Source organism: Typopeltis vanoorti, chromosome 12, assembly GCF_054136105.1.
Source record: "Typopeltis vanoorti isolate ZY-2024b chromosome 12, IOZ_Tvanoo_1.0, whole genome shotgun sequence".
Classification (NCBI taxonomy): domain Eukaryota; kingdom Metazoa; phylum Arthropoda; class Arachnida; order Uropygi; family Thelyphonidae; genus Typopeltis; species Typopeltis vanoorti.
In genome coordinates this window covers 1,457,483-1,481,640 of record NC_143560.1, presented here as the reverse complement: position 1 = coordinate 1,481,640, position 24,158 = coordinate 1,457,483, and the positions used below count along the sequence as shown (strand labels likewise).

At 36.1% G+C, this 24,158-nt stretch overlaps 1 protein-coding gene across 2 annotated transcripts in view; it reads right to left on the bottom strand.

The window, feature by feature from the left end:
* The window catches only part of Sec5 (exocyst complex component secretory 5), a 584,315-nt gene that overhangs the window by 18,703 nt on the left and 541,454 nt on the right, over nt 1-24,158 (bottom strand). For both annotated transcript variants that reach the window (XM_090401446.1, XM_090401447.1), the window contains exon 23: nt 21,838-21,960. In XM_090401446.1, the coding sequence (XP_090257572.1) occupies nt 21,838-21,960 (123 nt within the window). The remainder of the gene's footprint in view (nt 1-21,837; nt 21,961-24,158) is intronic.

Below are 24,158 nucleotides of genomic sequence, written 5' to 3'. Positions count from 1 at the left end.
GAAATTCAAAGAGACTTAATAGTAACTTATAACAAATAGTTGTTATAAGTTACCTTTTGCATAGATTTCCTTTTGCATGGAAATACCTTATAGAGTTTGCTAGGACTATTCAGTAGTTCATGAATTACTTCATGAAGTAATATATATATATTACATGAAGTAAGGACCATGCCTTACTTCATGTAATATATATCTGTTATATTATTCTGTAGACTGGTCCCTCCTCTTCTTTCTTTGCTTCTTTCTCCTCTCCTTGCTCCTTCCCCCTGATGCTATTAGAGTATTCGAGGGCTAGGGGTGAGTCTTTCCTATCTTGCTAAGTCATTTCGTCTTATGCAGCCACCGAAGGAGGCAAGCTAGCCTCAATAGGTGCCGGTCCCAAGCCCGGATAAATGCGAGGGTTGATGTCAGGAAGGGAATCCGGTCGTAAAACTTCAGTGCCAACTCAAACTATGATTATGAGTCGAAGAGAAAATGATATAAGGGCTAGGGCGTACCCCTTAAGCGATGCGCAGCCACATCGCCCTACAGCTGTGAGAAGTGGACGAGGGCTACCGCATCAAGGGCGGGTGCGGTTAAAGAAGCGAGCCCAGCAGGTGGAGAGGATGTTGCGAGTGGGAACACTGAATGTTGGAAGCATGACTGGAAGGGGAAGAGAGGTGGCAGACATGATGAGGAAGAGGAAGTTGGACATTTTATGTGTGCAGGAGACAAGGTGGAAAGGCAAAGGAACTGGGAGATGGATATAAATTGTTCTACTCTGGAGCGAATAACGAGGGAAGAAATGATGTAGGAATTGTGGTGTGTGACAGAATGAAGGGTGAAGTACTGGACGTGGGTAGAAGGAACGACAGGATCATGCGAATGAAATTGGGTCTTGGAGAAGAGCGGGTGGTCGTATTATGTGTATATGCCCCGCAAGTTGGTTGTACAGCAGAGGAAAAAGATGAGTTCTGGAATGTGTAAGATGAAGAAATGAGGGAATTGGAAGAAAATGAGATGGTGATTGTCGGAGGAGACTTGAACGGGCACATAGGAAGACAGAATAGAGACTGTGAAAGGGTGCATGATGGCCACGGAGTGGGAATGATGAACCAGGAAGGAGAGAGGGTTGTGGACTTTGCAGTAGCGTTTGATCTGGCAATTGTGAACTCGTTTTTCTTCAAGAGGGAAGAACATTTGATAACATTTAGAAGTGGTAACAACAGCTCACAAATTGACTACATTTTGACTAGAAGAAAACATCTTAAGGTTGTGACAAATTGTAAGGTAATTCCAACAGATCAAGTAGCACAACAACACTGACTGCTGTGCGCAGACTTTAAATTAAGATCGAAGATAAGAACTTCTGGATGTCATGGGATGAAGACAATTAAGTGGTTTCGCTTAAAAGAAGAGAGTGTGAGGAATCATTTTAGGGAGAGAGTGTTAGAGAGGATTTCGGATGGACTGGAAAGTGTACAAGATTGGTGGAAACATAATTCAAAAGTAATCCTGAGCTGTGCAATCGAGGTGCTTGGTGAGACATCTGGAAAGATTAGAGAGCAGAAGGAGGGTTGGTGGTGGAATAATGATGTACAAGTGGCAGTGACAGCTAAGAGGAAGGCAAAGCAGAAGTGGGATGAGTCAAGAGTGGAAGAGGACAGAGAGGTGTACAAAGAGAGAAAGCAAGAAGCCAAGAGAGTTGTGGCACAGGCGAAGGCCATGGCATATCAAGATCTGTATGATCAATTAGAAACAAAGGAAGGACAGAGAAAAATGTACCAACTAGCGAAATGTAGAAATAAAGCAGCTAAGGACATCTTACATGTGAGGCAGATCAAAGATGCTGAAGGAAGAGTATTATGGAGGGATGTGGACATAAGAAACAGATGGAAAATATACTTTGAGGGACTTCAGAATGAGGAAAATGCAAGGACTCACAGAGGAGATGGGCAACCTTCTGAGGGGATGGTGCAGAACATCAGTAGAATGGAAGTGATGGAGTCCATGAAGAGGATGAGGAATGGAAAAGCGGTGGGCCCCGACAGAATTCCAGTGGAGGCATGGAAGGCACTGGGGGAAGAGGGAATTGACCTGCTGTGGGACCTGTTCATGAAAGTTTGCCAACAGGAAAATATACCCGAGGAATGGAGGGAGAGTACTCTTGTTCCCATCTACAAGGGTAAAGGGGATGCACAAGACTGTAAAAATTACAGAGGAATAAAGTTGATGTCCCACACAATGAAGATCCTAGAAAGGGTTCTTGATGGTAGATTGAGGGAGGAGGTGGAGATTGCAAAGGAACAATTTGGCTTCATGCCTGGTAGATCAACAACAGATGCTATCTTTGGGTTACAACAGATGATGGAAAAATATCGAGAGAAACAAAGGGAGCTACATCTGGTATTTATTGATCTGGAGAAAGCATACGATAGAGTGCCAAGGCAAGAAGTCTGGAGGTGTCTGAGGGAGAAGAAGGTGCCGGAGAAATATGTCAGGTTGGTGCAGGAAATGTACAGAAATGTGAAGACAAGTGTTCGGACCTGTGTGGGACAGACAGAAAGTTTTCAAGTAACAGTTGGCTTGCATCAAGGGTCAGCATTAAGTCCGTTTCTGTTTAATATTGTGATGGAGGTGGTAACAGAGGAGGTGAGAGAAGATGCACCTTGGACAATGCTGTATGCAGATGACATCTTGCTGTTTGTAGATTCAAGAGAAGAAGCGGAAACTAAACTGGAAAGATGGAGAAAAGTACTGGAAGAGAGAGGTATGAGACTGAGCAGAAGTAAGACAGAGTATATGTGTTGCACAGTGGGCGGTGGCCAGGAGACAGACCTGGAGCTGGAAGGAAATGTCATCAGGAAGGTGAGAGACTTTAGATACTTAGGTTCGACAGTGGAAGAAGATGGAGGAGGTGAGAAGGAAGTGGGATGCAGGATACAAGCAGGTTGGAGGAACTGGAGGGAGATGGCTGGAGTGTTATGTGATAAGAGGGTGCCGATCAATCTGAAAGGCAAAATTTATAGGACAGTAGTGAGACCAGCTATGACATATGCTATAGAAACTGTGGCCCTGAGGAAAAATAACATTAGCAGGATGGAAGTAGCAGAGATGAGAATGCTTAGGTGGATGTGCGGTGTGACCAGAAAGGATCATCTGAGAAATGACTATGTCAGGGGAACAGTGAAAGTTACGAACTTAGGAGCGAAAATACAGGAGGCAAGGTTGAGATGGTTTAGTCATGTGATGAGGAGGGAGGACGAATATGTGGGAAGAAGGGTCATGCAGATGGATGTGCAAGGAAGGCGGAAGCGTGGGCGGCCAAAGAAGAGATGGAGGGAGCTGGTAGAAGAGGACTTGAAGATGAAGAACTTGGATGTGGTGACAGCCCAAGACAGGAAGGTGTGGAGGAGACTCATAATAAACAGTGACCCCACTTAAGTGGGAGAAGCTGCAGAAGAAGAAGAAGATTCAGTAGTTCATGAATTAACTGCCCTTCCTCTTAACTTGAAACTTTAAGTGAATCAGATAATGAAAGTCACACAATTGGGTCTTAAAGGGGATTGTAGATATGAATTTCTGCCAGGGTAATAGCACCGCTTTGTTTTGAAGTACTATGCAAACATATTTTTTGGCCTAAGTTTCCAATAAGCAAAGTCCCAGTTTATTTATTTATTTTTCAGAATACTGAGATAATGAAGAAACCTCAATAATTAAATTGGGTTTATCTTTATGCTACTGTTTTCATAATGGCATAGTTATGCTATTTATGATATTCAAAAAAAGTCAATGGTAATTATATATGTTCTGAAACAGTGCTGAATGACTAAACATACACATGTAACCACAGTAATAAGATTTTTTAATAAGTAAATATTTCATCGTAAGTATCATAGGACATTATCAGTACAGTTAATTCAAACAATACTAGGAATTACATACATTGAAGGCACATCCTTACAATGGAATCCCTCTATGTGTGCAGTAATGTGTTATAGAATTAAATGAAAATATATCTGGAGAGAGAGAGAGAGAGAGAGAGAGAAAAAAAGAAAATGAAATAACCTATATAAATTATTTTACGCAATTTAGGATGACAATTTCTCAGACTTTAGGGATAGTAAGAACGTCATTATGGCTTATTTTAATACAATATTTTTTTTTTCTCTCTCTCTCCAGATATATTTTAATTTAATTCTATAACATGCTACTGCATGCATAGAGGGATTCCACTGCAAGCATGTGCCCTAAGTGTATGTGATTCCTAGTATTGTTTGAATTAACTGTACTGACAATGTCCTATGATATTTAGGACAAAATATTTGCTTATTAAAAAAATCTTATTACTGTGATTACGTGTGTATGTTTAGTCATGAATGCTCCATAGGTTTCATTATACAACAGTGCTGAAATAGCTCCTACAAAAGAAACCCAAATTGTGTGCATAAAATTCACCAACGGTATGCAGGCTTTCCTTTGGCAAATAGGAAGATGTAAAAGGAAGATAAAATAAACCAAAATATGATATGATCACAACTGGTATACTCTCCACTAGTTGTGATAATTTCATATTTTAGTTTATTTTTTCTTCAACATCATCCCCAATCCATGTATTATTGGGAATATACTGGTTTTGTTCTGTTGGGCTGAAATCAGGACTCTGTGGTCAAGTAAACTTTTTTGACATCCTTTTCTGCCAACCAGTTTTCAACAGCTCCTACAATGCAATATGGATCTGTTTATGTAAAACTGACACAATACAGGAAACACTGCATTATCAAGATAGTATTATCTATCACCATTCATCCTTTCATAGTCACTACAAAGGTTTGAATTCACAACAGCAAGAAAAAAAAAGTTTTAGATCATTACACTTCTATTATTAAAATTCACAGCTTGAAGTAGGTAGACATGAGGCATCTTGAAGCATCTGCCCTGCTCACCTAAAAAAGAGAGAAGCACGATTCAAAGCTTCTTATCATGGACTTTCAACTGCCCATCAACCAGTCATAACATTTTTTACAGCAGTGTAGACTGCACCACGGTTGATGTTTGGCTGTCCTGCAGAAACAGAGACAGTGCCATTCATTATGGCCTCATAGCTGCTTTGAACTGGTTAATTACTTCCACATTGGATTGCCAAGATTAGATTTCATACCACCCTTCTGAGCATTTGTTGGTGTCAGTCTCCAATGAGTTTCTTTTCTGATGTCACATCCTTACATTAATAATGATGCATAAAGCTGATTTTGGGTAATCCACTCTTTTATCAGTCATGAAGTGATAAAATCAATAAATTAAAATAACACTTCTTTCAAAGTCTGTAACTACTCTTCTCCATGCTGAGAGATAAATGTACAGTCAGTTTTGGAGATATATCTATTCGTTTTATATAGCAGTACAGGCTATGTGTGAAGAGAAGTGTACTGTGATCTTTCAATTACACTATCTTCAAATGATCTAACCTTCAATTAACCAACCCTTGATTGCACGGTTGCATTTATACTTTTGGAGGCCCAAGGCACAACATCATTATGAGGCCCTCAAAAATAAGCATTTTTTTAGTTTATTGAAAATAAAAGTCAACAGTTCCATAATATCTCATTTTAATACACAATACAACATTGGTATACATATATTTGCATTTTAAAAAAGTATAAAAATAAATCAGTTCAAATCAAATTTAAATAAAAAAATTAAAAACTAAAAGTTTTTTTTTCTGGCTTTGGTTTTAGCAAATATATCTATAATGTCATCATAATTGATCGAGTCCATTACATCTGATTCAATGCATAATAACGACAGGTCACTTGTTTTATTTTGGTGCAAGTTGCTTCTTAAATAATTTTTTATTCGTTTCAACACTGAAAATGAGTGTTCAGCACTTTCATTTGAAATATTTTCTACGTTCGGAAAAGAAGACCTTAACCCATCGTTTATAAATTTCTACATATTTTTAATTGATGAATTTTCTTTCTTTATCATTATTAAAAATCGCTCAACTTCATCAGTAAATTTTTCTGGATCAATATCAGTCCCATAAGTTTGTAAAATTTTATCAATACTAATCTTGCACTTGTCTTGATCTATATCTTCATTCAAAAAAATGTCAAATATATCTAATATGTCGAAATAGCTTTTTGTTCTTTCATTAATTTCCAAAATTAGCTTATCACAAATGACATTAAAAGTGTTCACAGCGAAATTTTCTTTCCCATGTAATATAATCTCACTGTTAGATTGTGAAACTTCGTCACTAATTTTTTTTCGTTTTTTAACTTTCCTTTTCATCTTTAAATTTTGTCTCATATGTTAATAAATTTGCTTCTTCATTTAGCAGCAAAACTATTTCTTATATCTAAAATAAAACCAACTAAAGAGTGTAACAAATTATTAGCTAAAAACAAATCCATATCGGGATCTTGTAGAGATTTACTAGTAGCATTTATTCGTTGTAAAATTTTGTTCCACATAACTGTTAAAATTGCTGTTTCTGGTTTGTCAAAATGTTCAGCCAATGATGAGCTCTCTAATTTAGAAATAGGTTTCATGAGGAGAAATAGATAGTTCAAGTAATGCGTCTTTAATTTGTTTATATCCACATTTCAAAGCCAATATAGCATCAGCTCTTGCGGACCACCTCGTTTCACTTAGTCTTTTAACTGTTAAAGATTTTTTTTTCTAAATGTTTATGGAGTATACCCCATCTTCTTGTTGAAGATGAAAAGTAATTATATACATTTTGAATAAAACAAAAATATCGCACTGCTTCCGGACAAGATTCTGCGGCATAGTTGCCAATTAAATTTAAGGAATGACTAGAGCACGGTATATAATGTGCAGCGGGACCACGTTTTTTCAGCTTGTAAACCTGTATAGATACTTTTCATATTCACAGCATTATCATAGCTTTGCCCTCTGCACACTTTTATATCCAAAGATAATTCTTCTAATTTTTTTAATACTACCTCTTCTAAATATAAGGAATTATGTTGTGTAATTCTGATGAACCCGATAAATGTTTCTCTGTCAGAATTTGCAGCAACATACCTAAATATCATAGCTAATTGGTCATTATGGACAATGTCTGGCGTTGAATCGAGTATTATTGCAAAATAAGCAGCTTTCTGGTATTTCTGGTATTAATCTTTCTCTTGTTGTTTTAGCTATTAACGCTATGAATTCATCAGAAGTATGGTAAGAAAGATAATTTGATCTGCCAGAACCACAGTTGGCATACATTTTCATGTGATGTTTTAAAAAAAAAAAACATCAAATTCACTTAAATAATGTAAACATGATAAATAATTTCCGCAAGAATCAGAAAAAATATCATTTGTATTTCCTCTAAATGCTAGCCCTATTTTACTCAGTAACTTAATGGTAGCTATTATTCTTTTAAAAACCTCTCTCCAGTAATTTTCTTTAGATTGTATTTGTTTGATCAATTCGACTATTCACAGAACTTGATTTTCTTTTGCGATATATGCACATTGCTCGTATATGCTCAGTAGAATGCTAGTGATCACATAAGGTTCGTGTTATATTTTCTCAGTCATTAAAACCCTTCATTAAGCTATTATTTGACTTAGAAAACAATTTACAAAGCAGTAAATTGCTTTGCTGGTTTCTGAAAAAATTAGCCACTCTCGTTTCTCCTTTGATCCATTCGCCTTTTTACAGTACAAATGTGATATATTTCCATTTCTGACATATATTCTATTGCGTTCTGTGTATTCTTTTTTTTTTAATTTTCGATTTTACCAACATTCTGGGGCATGTTTATTAAATGCTCAATAAACTGTTCATTAATAGTAAGTGGCCACACTGCTATATCGGTAGGATGAGAGATAGCTTGCTTGCTGGTAAGTACAGACTCTGATTGAAAATTTTCTTCAGAATCCTCTTGATTTGTTTCATTTACTTCTTTCTCTCCTTCTATGTTTTCCACATCATTTTGATGTTCTTCATTTTCACTTTTATCTTCTCCTGATAATGAAAGGTTGGTCGATTGGTAGAGAGCCTCTGCTACTAATGACTCACAAAACGTTAAGCAAGTTTGAGTGCTGTTAGTAGTTGGAAGGGGAACAATGGTTCGATGCTGTTGGTGTTGGATTCTAATTATGTAGAAAATAGAATAAATGTTATTTGATTCAGAATCCAACATGATTTTCTATCACAAAGGCTGCGTTTGTAAATATTATTTAATGTAGAAAGTTTAATGCTGAAACAGAATGCTGATGAAACTTCATCAGCATTCTATCTGTTAAAATGAAATTACCCTCCCTTCCCCCCTCTGCCGTTAACGGATTATTGTAGTTATGTGCATTGTATTTCTCGGATTGACCCTTTTTTGCTGCACAATTTACTTATTGTGTCTCTTCCCAAATAAAAATGAATTTCACATGCGCGAAAATAAATAATCAAATTGTTTGTTTGCATTGGAAATATTATGACAAATATTTATATTTTTTAAATAACATTTATTGAAATAAATATGACATTTTGTTCCTTTCCTTGCAAAAGAAGATTATATGGGTCGCACATTTCAATTTTAGGAACGATTTTTTTATTTATTTTTTTTTTTTATGAACAAAAAATGGTGTTAAACTGCATTACTCGGGGTTTTCGATTGTGAGTCTTTTTAATTTATATCCAATGGTATTTTATCAGAGATTCTATGCCTTTGTCTTTTGCTTAAAACTGCAACAGTACAATTACTTTGGAAAAATAACGAATTCAAACAAAAAGAAAGTGTGTGTGTGTGTGATAATTTTGGGAGGGGGAGTTAACCATTAAAGGCGAATTAATTCTGTTATGAAAATTTTGGAAATAAAATTTCATTTTGACGCATGTGCACCTACACATGTTTTAAATGATAAACTGTAGGGAAAATATCGCTACTTCAAAACTGCCACATACTATCGAAATTAGCCAAAAATATGTACATAACCGTTGACTTCATAACTGCCGTTTATTTTGATTTGTAGTGAGTGATTAGGTGGAAAACCAAGAAAGTTGAAATGCAAAAACCTACAGATTACGTTATAAAAATTATGCATTACATGATATGATTCAAGATTTACGTATGATAACTGAGATTATGAATAAAATAGGAAACTTAATTTGGAACAGATGGAGGCTGTATTCATTTTTAGATTCGGATTTTCATGAATTTATAAAATAACTGTTTGACAAAAATAATTATCTTCAATCAAGTTCTTGGAGAATTTTAAAATGTATTGGCGATTAAAATAATTAGCAAAAAAAATTGATAGCGACATTGATCTTCCAAAGTGATACAATATGAAGTGAAGAAAGTATGGAAGGATTTCTTATTTTACGCATTAAAAACTATAATTATACGATAAAACAAGCAGCAAAATGGATATAACTCATAGGTATTTAGTCTGATATAACTTAGATTCCGGTTACCGAGCAAATGGCAAGCAACTGCGTTTCTTGCTGTAGCCACAGAACGTAGCCACTATGTACGCCAGGTAATGTAGTTAAGTGTTCTTTTCAGCATGAAGGATTATCGCACCTTCTAAAGGACATGACGGTCAAACTACACTTCTTATCCATGTTCTTTCAGCAGGTGGACAGAATATTATCCAGGTTTGCTGGACATGTATATATGTCCAGCAAAGAAATGGTACGTGCTTACATACATGAATTTTATGGAATACAGAGTTCCTGTTAGTTTTATATTGTATGGAAAGAACAATGTATTTCAAATGGAAGCTGGAAGCCTCACAAATTTTTCAGCAGCCTCTAGTTTTTATATTATGAATTTAGTATTTAAAAATAAGTATTTTATTGTAATTACGGCTATTATAGCCTGTTTTTGTTTAGGAGTGTCCCTTATTTAAATACATTGGCTATCAATACTCAAGAGGGGTATATATATTTAGAGCATTATTGGTCAGTGTAGAAGGCAATTAAGGTAGAATAAAAGAGGTGGAAAGATTTTGGTACATACCTTTTTTTGATTCTACGATGTCTTTCACTTCCATGATCTTGCTGAAGGTTGTTTACAAACGGGGGAGAGCGTGGGGGGTGTGTTTTGACGCAGGAAAATAAGTTTGGATAACCCGGGTTAATATTAATAATATATATATATAAACGTATACATATATTATTTTGAATTAAGGCGCATTTTGTGGGGGGAAAAGGGGAGGAAGGGTATACTTATGTGGCAACTGGGGCAGGGTTAACGGGATGTGGAACCGTTTCGGTCGTGTGACCGTCCTCGGAACTTTGTCAGAAATGAGTATTGATAGCCAATGTATTTAAATAAGGGACACTCCTAAACAAAAACAGGCTATAATAGCCGAAATTACAATAATAGTGTTTAAGAGGAGTAACATGGGAATTTTTCCCAGAGACTATACTTAATAAGTATTTTATTTTGCACCTATAACTATGCTGTTTTTTTATTGTTCTTTGTGAGGAGTAAGGTTTTAAAATGAGGCCCCCCCTAGAGAGTGAGGGCCCCCATCTTGCGCCTAATGGTAAATGCGGCTCTGCTTGATTGGGTTACTATACCAACCAACTTCTGGTGGAAAGCCATGTAGATTTGTATCTTCAGTTATCCAACTAACAAATTGCTTTCCCACTGTGGTCAGATAATTGAGGGATTACGAGTGATTCAGCAAAAAAGGGGAGTGTCTGGTTTCAATATTTATGTCAACAGTATATGCTTTTGTAAACTATATCAACATAGTGTTACAACGTCATACATTAGTATCCACTGATTTCCAATATACAACATTGATAAATTTATATCAGAAAAGAAGAACTGCCCTACAGTAGCATTAAGTTAAAGAGTCAAGTTGCCTGTTTGTAGTAGAAATTAATGTAACTGAATATGAATAAATGAATGATGATCAATTTATATCCAGTTCTGTAAATTATTATTAGCCTACATTTTCATTGTTTCTGATATTAAATTAATTCTAATATCATCATCTTCATCATCTTCTTTATACCCTCTTTTACCTTGCGGTGTCGAGGGTCCATTGATCATCGGACCTCACTCCGTTTTTACAGGATAAGGTGGTCAGCCTTATGCCCTGGTATATCCTATGGCCTGTAGTGTTCAGTTCTCGAGGCCAGTTTGCCTGCTTGCGGGATGAAAAATCCCAGAATAAACTGGGGAAAAAACCCTGCTGTCCACGCCCAAGACTGGCTAACTTGGCTATGGCTGAGGAAGATCCTTCAGCTCCTCACGTCACCGATGGGAATCGAACCTAGGACACTCCTTTCCCAGGCATATGGTTGCGAAGTGCATAGCCACTAGGCTAACCGCGTGGACTAATTCTAATATTAATTTCATTAATATAATGAAATTAATTTCATTAATAACTTTAAATGCAATTCACAAGATTTCTAAACACCTATTAGATTTATTTTATCTGTTATGCATTTAGCCATTCTACTTTGAATGAAAAGAATTTACCTCAGTTTTAAAAAAAGGAAGATTGTGACAAATTTCAGCAAAAAAAAAAAAAAAAAGATCCTAAATACTAAACTGCATTAAATTTGGTATTTAGCTCTTTTACTGAAATTTATAACATTATCTCAATTTTGGTTTAAAATGAACTATTTTTAGAGTGCTGAAAGTCTTTTCGCTTGGTTATACTATAAATTAAAGATGCCAAGAAATTATATTCTTGGTTTCATCCTTTATCCAAGTGTAAGCAAACAAAGTTCGCTCATGAAGTCACTAAACACTAGCTACTTGTATATAGAGGCTCTATAACGCACATATCCTTGAGGACATGTGTGTTGCAGAGCATGCCCTCAGTGGGAAGCAACTGGGTAGTAACCCAACCCTATGGGAAGGGTTACTACCCAGACCGGTTTCGACCTTTATTGAGGTCTCATCAGTGGGAGCCAGACCCAGAAGTGATACCAAAGTTGAAGTAATGCAGAAGTCATATTTTCATATATAAGTAGCCAAAAAAATACAATACAAGAAACAGGTTGGGGTAATGGCCCTTACCATAACATAGCATTATACATTTCCATGGATATGTGCATTGCATTATAGGATACTAAGGCATAGGATGTCAAGTTATTAGCCTCTATATACAAGTAGCCGAGTGGTGAAGTGACTTCATGTGCAAACTTCTTTTGCTTACACTTGGATAAAGGATGAAACCAAGAATATAATTTTTTGGCATCTTTAATTTCATTTTTAGTGTGAAATAAATCAAAAGAAAAGTATATATTACAAATCACAATAACTAAGTTGTCAGAGTCAAAAGAGTTCTAGTGTTAAGCACTGTGATAATGAATAACACCACCAGGATATAGATCAGGGATGAGGGAATCAATAAGGGTCAGAAGGTTGTGTCTGTAGTAGATCAAGTTACAAGCAAAGGACACAACCCTAAGGACGCATGTCATTCTCTAATGCATATCCACAGTGTATAATGAGTATACTGCAGAGAAGAAAAGAGTGGGCATCAGAATTAGCGATAGTTATAAGAATAACTGACCTAGTTGGTGAAAAAAGGAATGTTAATAGAGACTTGAGGAAGTTGTTAAGCATTCTCATGCTTAACAATGTTACTCATCCACTTAATTCCTACTTTATTTATCCTCCTGACTCTAGGTATGCATTCTGCTATCCCCCCCCCCCCTCCTGTAAACACTCCTTGACCATGCACTACTAATATACTTACCCTGAAGTATGTTAGTAGCACTTCCCCAAGCAGTCTCCATAGTTTGACATAATTACCAGCTCTGTAATTCCTGCTATATGAATTTATGGAGACACAACACATGTGTTAGAATAATTACTTTACTTATCATCAAGAAAGTAACATTTGACGTTTCAACCTCTGTATTAAGGTCACCATTGGAAAAACATACATATGTACAGGATACAAGTTACACAACAATACATTACATAAGAGTAAGATGAATCTATCATCATCATCATCATCATCAAATTCCTGTCATGTACCCTCAAGGGGTGTACAGGATATGACAGTACTACATGAAAAAATTACATCATTACTAACTTCCTATCTACAATTTTCCTCCAAATCAGTCTGTTACTTGTCAAGACTCCAACATTATCAGATCTTATATTTCTATTGTCTAAGGCACTTTGTACCGTATCAATCCACCTATATCTTGGTCTTCCTCTGGGTCGTTTTCCTGCCAACCTGGCAGAGAACACTTGTTTTGCTAATCTTTCCTCTCCCATTCTATTTAAGTGACCATACCATCTGAGATTAGCTCTGCTAACGCATTCCTGGATGCTGACAATGTCAAGTTCTTTCCTAATATCCTCATTTTTAATATGATATTGCCATTGATGCCATCTGTTCACGCCTCTAATCTTTCTCAGGACTCTCATATCTGCGGTCTCTAGTCTTTGGTCAAGTGTTTTACTTCTGACCCAGCTCTCAGATCCATAAGTTAAAATTGGTTTGAACACAGTCTTGTATACAGCTAATTTAGTGTTCCGACTAATTTCTTTCTTATTCCATATGAATTTATTCAATTGACTTCCCACGATACCAGCTTTGCTGATTCTGTTGTCTATTTCTATATTTAGTTTACCATCTTCAGTAAAAATTGTGCCTAAGTAGCTGAAATGTTTTACTTGTTCCACAGGTTCTCCATTCACAACACAGTTGATATTTTCAATGATTCTGCCTATTTTCATTGTCTTTGTCTTTTTATTGCTGACCTTCATACCATATCTATTACAACAGCTATTCAATTTAGTCAGAGAATCTTGCAGACTTGTAGCGGATTTATTTAGAAGTATAACATCATCCGCATAAAGCAAAGAGCTGACATTAACATCTCCAATTTTGATATCAGGTTTAATACCACATTCCTTCATAATGTGATCCATATAGATAATGAATAACAGAGGGGATAATGTACATCCTTGTCTCACACCAGATTTAACATTAAACCATCTTCCTGTACTTCCTTCAATTCTAACTGCTGACTCACAACTCAAATAAAGACTAAGTATTGCTTGATATAATGCCCCATTGACACCATATAACTGCAGCGTATTGAATAGCTTCTCTCTTGGCACCTTGTCATATGCCTTTTCCAAATCGACAAAACTTAAATACAGATCTTTGTTATATTCCCATGCTTTCTCGACTATTTGTCGTAAAGTGAAGATCTGATCCTGACAGCCTCTATTTGGCCTGAATCCAGCTTGTTCTTCACCAAGCTTTTCTTCCACAATTCTTCTCAACCGTTTCTCAAGTATACTTGCATAGATCTTGCCAGGAACACTCAGTAGGGAAATACCTCTGTAATTCTCACATTCAGTTTTATTTCCCTTTTTATATATGGGTACTATGAGAGCTCTACTCCAATCATCGGGAATTCGTCCCTCTGTCCAGGCTTTCTGAACTATGCAGTGCAGCCACTGTAAGACTCTTATACCACCATACTTCAGCATTTCTGGTCGAATATCATCTACTCCTGCTGCCTTTCCACATTTCAAGTCTTTGATGGCTTTTTCTACTTCAAGTATGGATATGTATTCCTGACTGCATGCCTGGTCAGTGTTTTTTATCACTGTGCTGTCATCACTGCTTGTTTCATTTAGCAGTTTTTCAAAGTAATTACTCCATACTTCAAGGATATCTTTTTCTCCTGTTTTCATTTCACCTTTATCATCTCTAATTCCTTTTACAGCACTCTTTCCTCCATTCCTAAGCTTCTTCAACAACCTCCAGAATATTTTGCCACCTTCTTGATATTTATTTTCTATATTCTTGCCAAAGTCCTCCCATGACTTTTGTTTAGCTAGTTTTACACACTGTTTAGCTTTCTTACATTTGTCTCTGTATTCTGTAAGAGTAAAAGCTGACTTATTTGCCAGGAACTTTTGATATGCTTTCTTCTTTTCCTTCACTGCCTCTTTAACTTCCTGTGTCCACCAGGGAGTTCTGATTTTTTTATCTTTGCACACAACCTCACCACATGCCTCTCTGGCAGAATCAATCAATGTTTCCTTCAGAGTTTGCCACTGAATCTCCAAGGTTTGATTCCTGTTCTCAAACTCTTTCATTTTCTTTTCAATAATATTTCTGTATTTTAGTCTACAGTTTACATCTGAGAGCTGCTCAACTTTTATTCGCTTTAAAACTTTCTTACATGTTATTCTTTTCAATATGAAATTCAATTTTATCCTGCTCAAGACTAAATAGTGATCACTTCCAATTTCAAATCCTCTGTACACTCTGGTGTCCTGCACCAGGGAGAAAACATCACTATCAACAATAACATAGTCAATGAGACTTTTCTTATTCCTAGCCTCTTCTCTCCATGTGAATTTGTGCACATTTTTATGTTGGAACATGGTGTTAGTAATAACCAGTCCATGTCCTGAGCAGAAATCCAACAGATATTTGCCATTATTATTAGCTTTGCTCTTTTCTCCAAATTTTCCCAAAATATTTTTGTATGTCTCACAATCATTTCCTACTCTACTATTTAGATCCCCAACAAGGACCAACTTTTCCTTTTTCATTGTGTCAGTTGCTTTTTCTAAAGCCTCAAAAAATTCCTCCACTTCTACCTTAGTAGAACCTTCTGTGGGACCATAGGCACAAATAAGTCTCATGGTCCAGTTCCCCATTCTCAGATGAATCTAAAAGTCTGTTAATCATTTACCCTAGCCTGCCCTCTGATGAAAAAAAAACAGAAGTACACTAAATAATTTCTAAAGTCCTCTTGTATTGAGATTTTCTTCTGTTTGGGGTTGTTCTGGATGATATGTAGGGGGTTGAAGATGGGTCCTCCAAATTTTTGGAATAATTAATCCATCATTCTTGTTCTGATTTGGATGATGTTTCAGCATTTCACAGGCTTCTTTGAATTTTCTTTCAAACTAGGTTTTGGTATGGTGTAGGGGTTTGGTACCTTTCCAGTCAATTCTGTGACATTTGGAGTGTGTGGTCTGAGGCCTGTTTTACCACAGTGAGGTATTTAATGTGTTAATCTTTTCTAATTGGGATGATGTGTCCTGTTTAACCTATGTAAGGTAGGTTAGTAGATTGAATTTTGTAAACTCCTGGGTGGGCAAGGTATGGAAGAGGATCTTTGAAAGAGCTAAGTAAATTTCTTAATTTTGCAGGAGGTTTGAAGATTGTCTTAATATTGTATTTAAGTAGTGTTCTATTTTTTCCAAAATGCCCTTAATGTATGGTATGGCATTCTTGTAATCTTTTTTGCTTTTAATGGCATTTTTATGGAGGATTTTGTGAACTTTTTTTTATTGTAGCCATTTTTCACAAACGTTTGGCTAAAAATTTCAAATTCTTGGGTCAGGGGCTGTTCATTGAAGCAAATTGTTAGGACTCTATGTTTGAGGGTGCAGATGACCCCTAGTTTTTGTGTTGGATGGTGGTATGAATTTATATGTATGTATTGGCCTGTGCATGAATGTTTGTGGTAGACTGTGAAGGACAGGCAGCCTGAGGGAAGACGTGACGAGTGTGTCTAGAAAAGGAAGAGAGTTGTTGTTTTCGATCTTGATGGTGAATTGGTGTGTTTTTGTTGTTCAGGTGGCTTTGGAATGTATTTAATGTTTCGCGACCATGGGTCCAAATGGCAAAAATATCATCAACATATCTGATCCAGGCTTTAGGCTGGCAGAATCTAGAGCTTGTTGCTCGTCTTCATTAGCTAATTAGTTATTGGGGGGGGGGTGAGCCCATGGCTGTACTTTCGTTTTGTAGGGAAAAAATATTTTGCCACAATTTTGTTTATTTAGTGTTGTGTATTTTTTATGTAGGAGGGGGAATGACCTGCCAACTCCTTGAGTGTGGCTGCTAGCTTCTTGGCTAAGTCATAATTACAGCTCTCCTTTCCTTCAACTATCAGTGGTAATGGTGTGTTCGTTTTGTGTATTTTTGGCATTTCCCATAAATTTTGGGAGCACGGGCATAATGCGGTATTAATTTTTTGGTTGTTTCCTCTGGCCACATGGTCACTGATTTGATTAGTTCTGTTATTTTCTTTTTGATGCGGTTTGTAGGGTTGTAGCTCACCATTTGGTATATGTGTAAACGGATAGGCAAATAAACTCATTGAGTTTATTTGCCTATCCATATCCTTCTTTTCATTACCTGGCCTATAGCAGCAACCAATTGTACATTTGAGGCCACCACATGGCCTCAAATGTACTGCTTTTTATTTCACTGATCCCCTGTTGAGCTGTTACTATTTTTGGCTGCAATTCATTACCCTTCTCCTAATCTTGTTTGTGCTGTCTACCCTGAAAATACTATAGCTTCACATTCTGTACCAAGCACTATGTCATATTCTGTTAGCCACATCTTGCTAATACCAATAACTTTTGCTTTTGGCTAACAAGAGCTAACTAATGCCAAAACCTCTTCCCTCTTGTTCCAAATGCTTCTCACATTAGTATACATAAAACTTAACTGCTTCCTTTACCACAACTATGCCTACACTTTGTACTGACCATTCCATTCCGATTTTCAATCTCATGAACTAAATCTAACTTTTTCTGCCTACTCATAAACTCATTTGCCTTATTGGTATCTACATGCACCCCACCTGAATCCTCAGTATTAGCTCTAGTTTCCCTGTTTTTGCATTCCCAATCTCACACCAGTCAGCAAATTTATCACCCACCTTAACAGGCATGGTGAAGATCTATTAAACTTCCTTCTCATCATACAATCCCTATCACTATGAGAGACCGAACCCTTAATCGATCTACATCTTTCGAAACAATCCCTGAAGCTACATCATGGTTACCATCAGTGGTGACTTGTACATAAGCACTGCAACACTGCTGCATCCCCAAGGAAAAAAAATGAAAAAATTAAATTTTGTTTGTGTTTATAAATAATAACGATGCTTACAACATTACATAAATGCAATACAACATGTTAAAGGTTAGAGCTTATGTTGTGACGTGATAATTCTGACATTTTGTGTCAGAATTATCACGTCACAACATAAAATGTTCGGTCAGTTGTGGCTAGACTCGCCGATAGTTGTTTGCCCATGTCATTGCATGCAAGTAAATCTGACAATGCTTGTTGGGCAGTGTCACTACAGATAAATTGTATGCGTTATTTCTGTGAGATACAAAACTTTTATTATTGGTGTGTGTTCGTGGTGAGGATGAAATATTTTTGGTAAATCTTATTTTATTCTGTTAAAATAAAATATTTATTTATTATAGACACAAGCCTGAATTATGATGAGTGTCACTATTGAAAACATGAAAAGTAGGTAAAAGAAAAGGTTTTAATACTTTACCACCTTGAGTGATGATATCGTGATTCTTTCGTCCGTCCTTTGTTTGAGGATATCTTTCTGCTACGGTAGGTTGCTGCTACGTGGAAATCACGTGCTAGTCACAAATGGGGCATTTTTCTTTGCTGCACACACGCTCATCTCATGGTCTGCTGTCGTTAGCTCGACCGCCATCAAAGGGGAATCCTTTGCTATCTCACATCGGTATAACCTTTACCGATGGCCCAAATTGGAAAACTGCCGTCATCTTGCGTATAGGCTTGTCCGACTCGCATCAGTCAGCAACGGGGAAAGGTTGCAGCTCTCCGGTGTCAAGCTTCCTTCTGATCATCAGCATCGCTGGTCCGCACAAGAACACAGGAACAGGCAACAAAAAGAAGGTACAAAAAAAACAAGAGAGAGCGAGAGTTTCAAACATGTACAAACTCGCTTTTATCCTCCTTCATAGCACCCTCTTTCTGCCTTCGAATCTTATTCACGGCACCTCCCTATTCGCTCTTACGAAGTGGTGTCACATTTCTGCTCCTCGATTAGCACTCTTCATGGAAAGCGAACGGAATTCGCTTTCCATGCCTCTGCCTCGGGGTTTACGTCATCAGCGGAGATTAGCAAGCAACCTTTGGACTTTTGTTAGCACTTAGATACACTTTCTTGTATAGAGCACAATTTTACATTAAAGCTTTAAACAATATATTTATGTTTAGATATGCAATTTTTTCTAATTTTCATTTTCTAAAGAAAATGTGACATGTTCTCTCATATAATAAGCTTACTTTGCCAACAGTACAAGTCTTTTCTTACTTAGTATTGAGTTTTAGTTAAATCTTGAATGAATGATTCTTTTCTTGAAAGAGTCCTCATTCAATATCTAACAAAAGAATTATATTTTCTGAATTATCGTTACATGAAAAAAATAGAAATAAAAAATAATGGTCATCCTACTCGAGATATTATTAGTCAGGAAGGAATAAGTAAAAATAAAAAATACATCAGGTCTTTTAGCAGTGAGTGGTATCAAAAAATTAAATGACGTTGTGGTTGCAAAACTAGAAATGCTTTATTTTGTTTTCCTTGTTTGCTTTTTTGGTGGCGATACTGTATGGATTGAAGTTGGTTTTACAAATATAAACAGAATAAAAGAAAAATGTGAAATGTATCAAAATTTTCAAAAACACATGGAAAATGTTATTTCATTTTCATTATTAGGACAAGTTAAAATTTTTGAACAACTTAGTGAGGCTTATAGAACAAATAATATTTTTAATAAAGCAAAATTTTAATATGTAAATTTACTTATTAATAAATTAGTTACTGATTAGGAAAAAATGAATTATTTTTCTTATATTGTATATGCAGCATCTCCACTTAAAATTTTCACTGGCCACCACTGGTTTCCATCCCCGTTCGACACCCACGTATTGTGAGAGCTCACACTCAAAAACCCATCATCTAGTTCTCATTTCCCTGCAAAGATAAAATCACTCCTCCATTCAACAGCAATCTACTTTGATAACGAGTCAGTTATCAAAGATGTAAAATCAGAACAGGTGCTGATAGCATGTTTTTTGTATTAGAAGCAATACAATTACAGTAGTGGAATGGCTGAGGCTGCAAAGAGAGGAAGAATTAGATGATTTGACTGTGCTAGTTGGAGTGAATGATTTGAGAGGTAGTGTAAATTAGACAGCACAGAATTTGAGAATGTTATTAGGAACTGTGAAGAGTAAGTGTTAAGGGTAGGGTTGTAAGTATATTGTCCAGTTGTAAGGAGAAGAAGGGCGATGATTATGAATAGGATGATAGCAAAAATGTGTAGGAAGCAGAATCTTGTTTATATTGATCTCTGGGATAAATTCAAAGATAAGAAATGGCTGTTTGCTGAGGCTTGTTTACATCTGAGTGAGAGTGGTAGTGATAAGCCTCAGCAAACAGCCATTTCTTATCTTTGAATTTATCCCAGAGATCAATATAAACAAGATTCTGCTTCCTACACATTTTTGCTATCATCCTATTCATAATCATCGCCCTTCTTCTCCTTACAACTGGACAATATACTTACAACCCTACCCTTAACACTTACTCTTCACAGTTCCTAATAACATTCTCAAATTCTGTGCTGTCTAATTTACACTACCTCTCAAATCATTCACTCCAACTAGCACAGTCAAATCATCTAATTCTTCCTCTCTTTGCAGCCTCAGCCATTCCACTACTGTAATTGTATTGCTTCTAATACAAAAAACATGCTATCAGCACCTGTTCTGATTTTACATCTTTGATAACTGACTCGGCAAACATAGTATTCTCTCTCCCCCTTTTCTCTTCTATTATTTTACATTCTAAATTGCTGCGACAGTCGGTCACCTTTAAGTCCTCATTTACTATCACTTTTTTTTTTTTTTGCAACAGTCATCCTTTCTCCTAATTATTGTATCTCATTCTGCACCAATATTAATTCACTCTTTAGACTAATTACTTCTAGTAATATGGAGCCTGGCTCCCGTGTACAGTTGTCTGCTGAAGATGAGTCTCTTACATCAAATAAGACTGGGTATGGATAGTCCATTATTTCAAAGGGTTAAAATTGTTCCAGAAAGAAATGATCAAGATAACAATACATAATAGTTATATTTTACTGAATAATGATTTTTTTAATTACAAATTTATGAAGTATTAAACTAAAAATGGTGGTGCTTGCATCCTCTGCACTAGGCCACCTGAAGAAAGACTTCAGTTAAATTCTAGTTGCCAACTTCGACCAGTTCCTGAGTTAGTTGACCTCTGGCATGGGCAAGCAGTTTTTTTTTTTCCTGGACGCTTGGGTTTTTCATCCCATTAGCTCAAGAAAATTGACTGTAGAATCCATACTATTTCAGACAATAATACATTGTGTTGGTGTTAATGACCGTGAGATGATAATACATGTCAGTCATCTCTTACCTGGAAGCCGCTTACAATTAGTGATAGTTTTGGGCCAGCTATTTGCTGAATGGCTACCAGGGAAGATTGAACTTCCACTCAGTTTCCAAAAGTGACAGGGCTAAAACAGCCTCACCTATTCCCTATAAGGATATAAAAGCCATTTGCTGATGAAGATGACAAACTAAAAATGCCAACATTTCTGAAAACTTTTGGAACAATAGTGCATAGTCATAACATTTCTGATTACAAAAAGGTGAAATCCACAAATTTGTCAACTTTTAGCTTCATGTGCTTTTTTAACTGATCCTAAACGGGAATTTTTTAGACTGCAAACTTAAAGCCATCTTGTTTTTGGCTAATTTATAAAATACAAAAACTTAATTTTAATTAGAGGTAAATGAAGACCACATCCGTAAATAAGTTAATAAACAGAAGATCCTGAACGTTATGATAGTCTTAATTCATAAAAATTCAAAATCTAGACTTGAGACTGCCACAAACATAAAATGCCAAGAGGCATGCATTTGCCTTTTACAAAAACATGAAATGATTTATTTTCTATCCAATTTTGTAAAAAAAATATAATTTCTTTCATTTTATATAAATAAATACAATCTTAAATAGAAATCAGTATCCAACCTGAATATTCCCATTTGTTGTAAATTTTCCAATGCATTTATAGAGACGAGCTAATTCTTCTACCGCAGCTTCAATGACCTGGGTCATTACTTTTCCAATAAATGGCGGTAAAACAGCAAACACCTATGTATAGAATAGTTTTAAATAAAGCATTGGTTATGAGATCTCAAATTCCCCAAAAAATTTCAAAATTAGTCAAAAATAATTCTTATATAATCTAACTTGTATATCAGTTGATTTTATCTGATGTTTGTTAACTGCATTGACACAAGCATCAAATTAACTGATATAGTGAAACAGCATGAGACTGACTATTCCATTAAAAAAAACTGCATCTAAAGAGTTGCTTAAGCTCTGCTGCCACACAATTTTATACCATACTGATATTGTTGAGTGTACTGCTGACAAACAACAGTGGAGCTATTAGGTATTTGCTCAGTAACTCCCTCCTCCATTTCTGAATCACTAAACTATGAACTTTTTTTAATATGAAAAAAACAAAAAACAAAAAAAAAACACAAGGAAATATCAGGAAAAACAAGCTTTTGCCAAAATCCAGCATTTCTGGATTATTGCTAAAACCTGTTCTAGATGCTGTGTTAAGACCAGCCTGGTTGGCTAGTAGTAGTAGTTAGCATGTCTGCTCTCCAACTAAGAGGCTGCGGGTTCAAATCCTGCTATGGGCATGGATGTTTGCGATTTCCTTTAGGTGGAAGATTAATTTCATTGCCTGGTGTGAGACTACCGTCCTACTTATTTGAGGCCTGAAATAGCTTGAAAAAGTTCCATGCTTGATCTCTAGAGTATACGGATTCTGGACTTTGTAAAAAATAAGTAAAAATTACAAAAAAATATATATAAAATTGATAAAAATTAAGAAAAAAATCCTTACTCCACCCATGGTACATATGTACCATGGGTGTATTACATATATGTATTACAAATAAACCAGTAATAAAGAGATAACAGTACTAAAAAAAGAACAATGTCAAAATTGATTATGATGTCTGTAGGGGATAGACTTCCAATTTTTATCATGAATTCTGATGAACTTTCCGTGGAGAATTATGAATGGCATGTACAGGCACTTAAGAGATGAGCTAGGAATTTGGCAGGTGGTAGGTAAGTGATTCTATTCTATTCAGTCAACTATGGATCTGAGAGGCACTCTTTTGTGGATTTTAGGTAAGCTATAGAAGTGAGGGATTCTTCCGAAATGGGTCTTCAGTTTGTTGATAATATCTCTTTGCGAACACAGATTGATAAGAAAATAACTATTTATTAACTTAAATGCTAATATTTTGCTGGTATTATATCCAGCATCTTCAGAGCACACAAAATCTGTTACAGTAGCGAGAAAACCGCAATCCGGTGTAACAGTTGGACTAGTATGAGTAATTGTAGCGTGCAACACAAAGATAAAGTCCTAATTAGGTGCCATCTAAGTCTAAAATATATATATATATATATTAATTTGGTCTTAGGATGACTGTCTCCCAAATCTTTGGTAGATTTATACAGCCATACTTGTTGAGGTTTGGGGTATGTTTCAAGGCTTCTGTTGATTCCAGAAACAACCTCTGTGACTGGTAGAAGCTTCTGTGCAGGGGTATCCAAAGCATGGTCTGCCAGACTTGCCATAGCGAAAGTGCCGGATATATTTAAAAAAAAAAAAAAATATATATATATATATATATATATATACACATTTATAAAATTAATTTAACTGACTAGAACCTGAGAAAGTATAACAAAAACCTTTAATAAATCATGACTAGTTTCATCAGTGCTCCAACTTCTTCAGGTGAGAAAGAAAAAACATAAGACTTATAAAAATAACAAGGTAAAAAACATGGACTTTCCAGCTTAATAAAAAGAAGTAGAATAGTAACAGTCATATTTGAATAAGTGACCGCGTGCTACCATTGGCATGGGTTGAATGTGTGCGACAGCTAATTTTAGAGCACCAGTACTGGATTACTGCACTATGGGAATCAGGCAAATTGTAGCTTAGATTGTTGTTCAAGTGTGAAGGGTCCAGAACTATTTCTTTTGATTCGATAATTCTTTCAAATTCATCCTTGCATATATATAAATTAGTAGTGCATTCCCAATCAACTTGGTGTGGCCGTTCTTCAAGGTTAGAGTTTGCCGAGAAGACGACATGACTGGAAAAGGTGCTCGCTCGTGTTCTACTGTAAGAGATGTCACGTCTATGTTCCTCAAGACGAAGTGAAACAGATTTATCTGTTGGGCCAAAATAAGGTTGACCACAGTCGCACAAAACTTTATAAACACCAGGAAAATGCAGTTGGTTGTGT